Source organism: Galeopterus variegatus, unplaced genomic scaffold (genome assembly GCF_000696425.1).
Source record: "Galeopterus variegatus unplaced genomic scaffold, G_variegatus-3.0.2 Scaffold4856, whole genome shotgun sequence".
Classification (NCBI taxonomy): Eukaryota; Metazoa; Chordata; class Mammalia; order Dermoptera; family Cynocephalidae; genus Galeopterus; species Galeopterus variegatus.
Window position 1 is genome coordinate 24,547 of NW_007730967.1, and position 9,459 is coordinate 34,005.

Genomic DNA, 9,459 nt, shown 5'->3' on the forward strand with positions numbered 1-9,459 from the left:
ATTTTTTAAGTCTGTAAAGAGAGTTAAGTATGCCTGGTTTGCCCAGATCTGTAAGTGTTATTTATGTCAATGAATAAAGTAGTTGGAGAAACAGTGGTCAAAATTCATTCACTCACTCCCTCGCTCATCCAATCATTCATTCATTCAAGAAATATTTCTGGACACTCACCATGTGCCAGACTCTGGGGGATTTCATGACAGACACAGTCCGTCCCTCATGGAGTTCATGTGCTAGCCAAGAAGACACATTTAATCCCAGGTAGATTTGTCAAGTTTATGTTGCAATGCTACAGTTTTTTCATAACAAAGGACATCTAAGTTTCAAGTGTTTGGTGGACATTTGACATGCTTTACTGCCTGGCACCCATGACTCCCATTCTCCCCTACATACGAGGTCTTGGTGGGAGGGTGCGTTCAGAGGCCTCTCTCCCAGTACAGAAGCTGAAGGGGTTGGTCGGATGGTCCTTTTCCTGTCGGGATGTATCCACAGGGGTGAGCATGAGCCCCCAGGTTGGCCATTAGATGTGCTCTTCTGGACTCTGACTCTTGAGCCAAGGATGGGAGCAAGGACTAGGGTCATTCTCAGAAACAGAGGCAGTGGCCGGGCTGCCTGTCCCTGTGGAGAGACTGCTGTGTATTTTAGGATTTCAGAGCTCCCGGATGTCTGCCAGTTCCCATGCTCGGTCCTTTGCCTTCTAATGATTCTATGAATCACATGCATATCCTCCCACACTCCCTGCCCACCCCCTTTTCCTTCCAATAAGCTCCTCTTTGCTTATCTTTGCCAGGGTTGTTTTCTGTTGTTTGCAGTCAAGAACTCTAATCAATACAAAGAGGAATGTCATTTATAAGCACCACTTCAAACAGTTTATGAAAAGATTTGTGTTATCATTTAATTCTATTTCTCCACAAACCTTTCGAAGTACCCTCATATTTGGTTTAGCATAGTAGTTAGGAATAAGGAAAAACCTAGAATTAATCCTGCCTAAACCACTTAGAAATCCTGACAAGTTTGTAAAGCTCCGAATGCCTCAGTTTCATCATTTGAAACTGGGAAGAATGGCACCCATCCCCTTAGTGGCTGAGTGAGAAAATGTGAAAGAAGAGTCTGGCAGCACGCCTGGTTAGGAAAGGGGAAGGTTTGCCTATTCCCCTTTCTTTTCTCTCTGTCCTTTTCCCTCAAATAAATACTTGAGGAAATCTGTTGGCTAGTAGAACTTTAAAACCAAGCCATGGAAATAACAATCTACAGTTCTTTGCTCCCTAGTTTCTAGTTTTCTCTCCCCTAATAAATTTTCAGAATGATCACTGGCATGACATTTATATTTGTAGAACTGGATAACTCGATTTAGTGATTCTAAAATCAGCATATAATTTGCTAATAGAATAATATATATATTTTTTGACAATAGTAAAAAATGGAATCAGATGTTTTTATTGACAGTATTAAAAACCAAAGCTCATTGCAGCCTAAGAGGGAGGTAGGGAATATACTCCACTGTCAAATCATAATCATGTTTAAACACAACCACCACCAAAACAAAGTCCCCAAGCCACCTTGCCGAAATATCAGGGCAAACTGGCCATACAGTGAACCTCAGAAAGATGGTAATAGACGGTACAGGCTCAGATCAGTTGCTCTGGGATTTACAAATTCAATTTGCCATTTCAATAAGCATCTCACTGCAGGAGTGCATTCAGCCTGTTTAGGAAAAAAGCAGCTAGGTCTGGTTTTGTAAAGGGTAAATGATATTCACATTCTCTTTAAGTTTGTGGAAGTGGCAATCCCACATTTCATCAATCCGAATCAGCACGATTCACTTTGGTGAATGACTCCTCAGTTCACTTCATGACATGTGGCTAACAAGCGACTGAGACCCTCTAACGTGATTTTCTGATTTGTCTATGGACCTGGCCAGGCAAAGAGGAGCTGGTTCTTAAAAATTATAACCTCTTTGCTTTGAGACAGGGGCTTAGTTCACAAAATTTACAGCGTGATCACTGAGGCTCACGCTGGGACCAGCATCTCGTTCCTCCTCCCACCTCAGGGGCTAGTGTTTGCGACACATTGTCTATCCACCAACTGAAACATTATGAATAATTTAATTGTATAAGATTATTTTATGTAATAAGTAAACAATCATGCTGATGTTTGTCATGAAGACTGACTGTAACTTATATAAAGTTTATAGCCTTACTGACTTGAGGTTTTCTCTAAGAGGACGAACTATGGAGCAGCAAGGTTAGCCCTGACCTGACGGTTGAGAAGGTCACTTTATTTAAATATAAATGGTCTGGTTCCATTTTATATGTTTAATTACTCTCTGTTTGCCTATTTAAGATGATCAAACATAATCAAAATAATCTGCCAATATTTTGAAGTCCCCAATCTCCTCATTGAAAATCAGGCTCTTGTCACTTAGGATACTTCCGCAGTTTTAAAAAAGTTTAGTTTAAATTTTAAGCATAGTTTTATATTTTAGTAGGAAACATATTTGCATGGCTCACAATTCAAAAGGTACACCTGGGTATACTGTGAAAAGTCTCTTTCCTACTGCTCTCCCCTAGCTGTCCTGTTCTCTCCCCAGAGCCAAGAATGGTTTCTAGAACCTTGTGTGTCCTTTCAGAGATATTCTGAGTACAATATACATTAGCAAATGCATGTATCATTCCTCCTCTGTAGTCTTTTACACAAGTGGTGTCATGCAATGCATATTGGGCTTGCTTTTTTTTTTTTTTTTTACTTAAAAAATATATCTTGGAGGAGAACGGCAGTGTGAGGAGCTTGGGGAAAGCTCTCCCCAGAGAGACGTCTATTGAACCGATCAAAATTTGCAAAATCTAATCAGTCAAGATCTCTGGAGATTGAACACAGTGCTTACAACAAATTGAGAAGCATATATTCAGCAAAGTGTATGGGGACTGAGTAGGAACAGTGGTGTGCCCAGGCACCTGCACTAGGGCCACGCCTTCCCCCACAGCTCTGTGCTGCGGAATTGCTGCTCCAGCGCATTCACATTTGGAAGCTGAATGGCAGCTTCCATCTCCCTGGCTCCCCAGGGTAGAAGAGCTGTTCCCAGTGGATTCAGCAGCCAGTGGACATGGGCAGACCCCACTCCCCACAGCTCCATGCTGCAGATGTTGTATACTGAGTCAGTGGTGGCAGCCAGGTAGTGGTGCCTATTTTTCCACCTCAACATAGAAAGGATCTGGTGTGACTGGGGAGAAGTGCAGGTCCCATTCCCTCACAGCACTGCATTGTGTGAGAGCTGCTCTGGTTGGCAGCCCCCATCTCCTCCAGCTTCCTGAGGTGGAAGAGCTATTCCAGGTAGATTCGGCAGCTGCTGAATATGGGCAAATGCCATCCCCAGCTCTGGCTGCACCCGTTCCCACCTCCCATACACACACCCACTCCTGCTGTGAGGAGCACCCAGGTGGAGCACCTGTGAGGAGAGAGTCCCCATCCTGTCACCTCTCCAGCTCCTGCTCCATAGTGGAAAGGTGCAGGCTGGAGTGAGCCTCAAGACTGCCCCTGCCAAGGGACTATACTTTAATTGTATCAGACTGTGGAGCAATTTATGCCCCCAGGTCATTACTGAGAACAATAGAGCAATCAACTAGCTATTAGTGGAGACTAACAACTGGTGTGATATCAATAGAGGCAGACTAGCCAGAAGCTTAATGAGGAGATGAAGGGAGGACAGAGTCAGAGAGCCCAGCTGAACCTACAGGCTTCCCTGGTGGTTAGGAACTGAGTGTGCATGCCTGAGGCTGAGTTCTCTGCAGGGCAGATGGAGAGGGAGCTTCTTAGCCTTAGCTGAGTCCCTGGCTGAACACAGGGCAAACTCATATGCTCCCTGAAGCAGTCTCCAAGCCACACACAGACCAAAGGTAAGAGGTGAAAACCTTACTGGTTCAAGGGTCCTAAGTACAACCTCTGACAAATGCGGGGATGACTGATAATATGTGCTGCCCCAGGGGGTGACCCATAGGAAACTGGCTTAAAAATAAAATTGAGGGAAAAAGAGTTTGAGTAGAGACATGAGGGGCTGCACAAATGCAAGGAAAATAGACATCCCCCAAAGGGTAAGATGAGTATCCAGAGTTGCCACAATATATTAATTAAAATGTCCAGTTTTCAACAAAAGATATGAGATATGCAAAGAACAGGGAATTGTGACCCATACACTGGAGGGGAAAAAAAAGCCAGCAATAGAAACTGCCTGTAAAGTATGCAGATGTTGGGCATAACAGAGGCTTTAACGAAGGTAGGATGATAATGTCTCATCAAATAGAAAATATAAAGAGATAGAAGTTATAAAATACAATAACCAAAGGTACCAAATGAAAACTCTAGAGTTGAAAAGTATAATAACTGAAATGAAAAATTAGAGGGACTCAAGAGTAGATTTGAACTGAGCCAGCAGAAGAAAGAATAAGAAAACTTAAGATAGATCAACAGCGACTGGAAAAGCAGAGAGAGAGAGAGAGAGAGAAAAAAGTGAGCCTTAGAAAAACATGGGACATCATTAAACACACCAACATATGCACAATGAGTATACTAGAAGGAAAGGGGAGAAAGAAACAAAAACTGTTCAAAGGAATAATGGCTGAAAACTCCCCAGATGTGCTGAAAGGAATTAATCTACACATCCACGGAACTCAATTCTGGGTAAGATTAAAGAGAGAACCACACCCAGGCACACCATAGTCAAAATATTGAAAGCCAACAACAAAGAGGCAATCTTGAAAACTTCTAGAGGAAAATGATTCTCCAGGATCCCTTCTGCTCTGACATTCTAGGACTCTCTGACATTGTGTGTGGCCCTGAGAGTGTTGGCACTCGGCACGTTTTCTGGTGCTCCAAGGCCTCCCAAGCAAGCTGCAAGGAACAAGCCAGGGAAGAGCTTGGCCTGGCTGCTCAGTCCCCTCTCCCCAGAGTTCTCTCAGCTGTCAGCTCACACCAGATGCGTTAGTAACCACTAATGGCGCCAAGCATTACTTGTCCAAGTTTTTCCATTTTATTAGGAAATTCCTGAAGGTATGAAAGGTACCAGTACTTTGCCCTTTTGCCTACTGATATGCCTTGCCAGCACCACCCCCTGCCCAGTGTTGCGTGGTGCTGGGCCCACAGGGATAATTTACCACTCCCTGCTTAAAATCCTCCCATGGGCTCCATGGCACAATCCCCTACAGCCACTGGCCAATGCTGTGGACTGACTTGTGTCCCGCCGAGATTCATTTGTGGAAGCCCTCCCCCCAGTGTGATGAGTTAGACAAGATGTGATGAGTTAGACAAGGTCATGATGGTGGGTCCCTCAGATGAGACTAGTGCCTTTATGAGACACCATAGCTCCAGCTCTCCACCCACCCTGCCTCCCCTCCGAACCCCTGCACCACCCAAAAAAAAAGGCCATGTGAGGAGAGGCCAGGAAGAGGCAAAGGGAATTGATAAACCCAAGGGATGGCATAGCCCTTCCTGAGTCACACCAAGAGTAGGGTGACATGGTGGCCCTCCAAAAGTTAATAGGGGAATGTATGCCTGAAAGAAAAAATAGCAAGTCTACCCTAGACAGTTATCCACAGTCACCAAATGGTTGAACCACAACAAAAGTCCAGGGCCTTGAACAAAATGGGATCAGTGGAGTGGAGTGGTTTGAATCCCAGCTCTGCCCTTACTGGCTGTATAACCTTGAGGAAATTATTGAATGTTTGCTCCCATTATGGATAATCTTTTACAAGGTTGTGCAGGCTGGGGAATGTGCAGTTAGCCAACAATACATAGTTCACTAAGAGTGGAAGTGAAATCAGTGCCTCAGACAACACAGACCTTGTCCAGAGGTGGTGCAATGACAGGTGAGACCCTGTGAGGTTAGCTCAGGCTTGGAGCAGGGTGGGAGGGGGATGGGCCATGTTCTGAGGAGCCATTAGTACCCCCTGAGAAAGCAATGACTCTTTCCCTTAATCCATTTGAATGGGAGTCTCCAGAACAATGGTCCATGCATCCTGTCTACTTGAGTCTTGAATCCCACCCAGAAAGCTGTGGGGCCAACTGCAGTCTGGGCATGTGCTGTTTGTTGTTGCTGTGGTTAGGAGATCCTGGAGGAGATTTTGCCTTCATCCAAGTCAATTAAACAGTTTTTGTGGTCCAGGCACTCTGGGGAGACAGGAATCACAAAGCCTTGACCCCGGGGCTTAAGGAGTTTCTGAAAGAAACAGAGATGAGAAAAAAGCACAGCACAATACAGAATACACAAGTACAAAGTGCTGTGAACAAGGTCGGCGGGGGGACTCAAACCTTCTCTGACAGATCTAAGAAGAGTTGCTGATTTTTCAGTTTGTTTAGCTTTTTGCTCGTTGTTAGTGGTGACTTCTAAGCTCCTCACATGCAGATCACAAAGCGGAAGCAACCCCTCAATATTTAAAAGCATTGAACGTTCTGACGGTTTCAGCTGCTTGAAAACAGACCTCCTGTAACCCGCAATCTGCTCCAGCCTGGGCTGCTTGTTGTCTATGCTGCCTAGCCGAGGTTCTGGAATCTGCCTTCACCAGCACCCTGACAATCCCCTCCCCCTCTTCTTTCTGTTGAATTCCATGTTGCCTGTATCTTGGGCCTTCATGTCTTCTTTCTTGATTTATTTCCTTTTGGATGGATTACACCCTCCCATTGCTTTATGATCAGGGGTGTTTGAAAAGTGTTTCTAGAGCTTGAATATCTCTAACTTTCTTTGCTTTAACCTCCTACATGATTGAAAGTTTGGCAGAATGGTAATCATTTTCTCTCGAAATGTTAAAGGTATTATTCCATAATCTTTTTGCTGTCCCCAAAATCGAAGTCAGACAGGTGTATACAGAGAATCATGTCTTACCCGAGCAGAAACCCACAAGCAGAAATAGTCTACATCCCTCCCCCTGAGATCCAGCTCTTGGTGTGGCCTGGGAATTTAAAGGTTTAAAAGCTTCCCTGATGCTCCTAAGAGACAGCCAAGGCTGGGACCCACTGCCCTAGAGGGTCAGTGTTCCTGTGGAAGTTCTTGTTTAAGGCTGCGACAAGAACTCCAAGAAGCATCTCTCCTACACGCAGGGCTGGGACTGAGGTAAGGTGAGTAAGGCTCCTGGCTTGGGCCTTAAGGTTAAGGGGAAGGGGGCACTCAAAAACTAATTAATCAAGATAAATAATATTTTAATACAATACGTAAAAAAATAAAAATTAACACAAAGAATCCATAGTGAATAACATGTAAAAATTTTAAATAAACACGGGATCTGTAACACTGCTGTGTGGAGCTGTACTGGAGCTTTCGACAAAAGAGAAATCAGTAGTACTGATCCTATAAGGCTACACACAACAGCTTTCTGTCCTCCTAACGCCTTGGGCTAAACAACACCAGTGGCGGGGGCTGCTCCCCTGGCTCTGTGAGCCCCCTCCCTGCTCCCAGCCACTGACTCTGTGACCAGTGGTGGGCATGTCTACCTCGGCCCTCAGGTTCAGAACTGGGTCATAGCAGTCCTTTAAATAAATTAACCAAGGCCATAAGAATAATAATAGCAGACATTTATTAAGTTCTAAGTGCATTACAAACATTAACTCATTTAATCCTCAAATCGGTCTTATGAGGTGCTATTGTTACGTCCTTTTACAAGTGAGGAAATTGAGGCACAGGGATTTGATAAGCTTGCCTCAAACTACACAGCAAGTAAAAAGCTGAGCTGGGAATCAAACCCACTCAGTCTGGTTCCAAAGTCCATGCTGATAACCAACGGGCCAAAATGTGCCCCTTATGCTAATTTCTGACCCATGGTGTGTCCGGTCATGGTTTCAAAATAGCTCAACAGAGCATGCCATGTCCACACAGCACCATTAAAAATGCTTCAAAAACACCAACCAAGCAACCAAAGAATAACGTCAGCAATAAGATGACAAAACCTGAATAACAGGAACATTCTGTCTTTATTCAATTTCAGGGAAGAAATTAGTATCACCAAATTAAGTTAGAAGTTAGAGGGCACAAAACTCTGAGCATTTCCTCCCCAGTCTGCTTTCTGGGGAGCCCCTTCCCTGGCTCGGACGGAAGGACGCCAGGGCCGCGGCGTGGGATCACCGGATGGTGTACCTGTCCCACTTCTTCTCAGGGTCGTAGGGCTCCCAGCGGCTGGCGGGGAAGATGTGCTTGTTCTTCTCGTACCAGCTCCTCAGCACCACCTTGCCTGCGTGCGACTCGTCCTTCTCCATGGTGGCGTCGTTCAGCAGCCGCACGTCTTCGTGCACGTCGAAGCTGAAAAGCGGCCCGCTCTTGCCCCTGGCCTTGGCCACGATGAAGTCGTAGAAGGTGTGGTAGTGGGGCAGGATGAGGTCCTCCTTGATGTACATGAGCTGCTCCACGCTGGCCGAGCGCAGCTCGCGGAAGTCCTGGCGCAGCGCCTGCAGCGCCCTCTTCAGGAACTGCTGCACCGTGCTGCCCTTAGTCATGCGCACCGTGCGCCGGTGGCCTGAGCCGTCCCAGTAGCTGAAGGTCACGTCCATCTCCTCGCCCTTCACCTTCTCGCGCTTGGCTTCCCACTCCTTGCGCAGCTCCTCCCGGAGATGCTTCTCCTCCTCCTCGCGGTCCCGGTCGGGCAGGAAGCTCGTGTCCACGTCGGGATTCTTGCCCAGGTTCCTCTTGGACTTGCTGGCCTGGTCCTCACCTGCCTCGTCGCCATCCTCGTCGTCGTCGGTGAGCGTGAAGGACAGGCAGGAGATCTTGCGCTTCTGCTCGCGCTGGCGCTCCTTGTCCTGCAGCAGCTCCAGCTGCTCCTGCCTGGCCAGCTGCTTCTCCCGCTCCCGCAGCAGGGCCTCCTGCTTGGCCTTCATGTCGTTCAGGGTCACCAGGCCCACCGTGCTCGACTTCAGCTCAACCTCCACCGCGTCGTAATGAGCCGAGAATTTCTTGTCCACCTTTGACTTGATGACGGTCTCCTCGGTGATGCGCTGCTTCAGCACCGCCATCTGCTCCTTCTCCTTCTCCCGCTTCTTGATCAGGTGCATGGCCCGGCTGGCCTCCCGCATGGTGCCCTTGTACTGTGCCATGCTCCCGCTCTGGTTCCTGGGTGCGGCTCAGGGTGCCGGGCTCACCAGGGATTCTGCAGCAATGAGGAGAAACACGTGATTAGAAAGGGGCCAGAATAACAGCGTTATTAATGGTCCAGATCCATGCCTTCCAGAACGTTCTGCCCTGGCGGAAGTGTTCTGTAGCTGTGTTGAGTTGGCATGGTCACCGAAACCACAAGAGGCCACTGAGCACTTGAAATGCTGCTAGTGCCAACGAGGCACCGATTTTGACTGAAATTAATGGAAATTGAAGTAGCCAGAGGTGACTAGTGGCTCCCACCTGGGTAGTGCCACTCTGGATTTGGGGAGCTGCGCACATGTTGGTCTACAGAGCAAACCCCTACCCTGTCCGGCTCCCTCCCCTGTCGGGC

At 46.9% G+C, this 9,459-nt stretch overlaps 1 protein-coding gene across 1 annotated transcript; it reads right to left on the bottom strand.

The window, feature by feature from the left end:
* Nucleotides 1-7,943: 7,943 nt before the first annotated feature.
* Nucleotides 7,944-9,067, bottom strand: FAM50B (family with sequence similarity 50, member B). Its single transcript, XM_008588470.1, has one exon. It carries the CDS (start codon nucleotides 9,065-9,067, stop codon nucleotides 8,099-8,101), a length of 969 nt encoding a protein of 322 aa, XP_008586692.1. The 3' UTR covers nucleotides 7,944-8,098.
* Between the last annotated feature and the right edge of the window lie 392 nt (nucleotides 9,068-9,459).

Excerpts from the sequence above, each read along its gene's own strand:
- FAM50B (XM_008588470.1), bottom strand. The coding sequence starts at position 9,067 with ATGGCACAGTACAAGGGCACCATGCGGGAGGCCAGCCGGGCCATGCAC.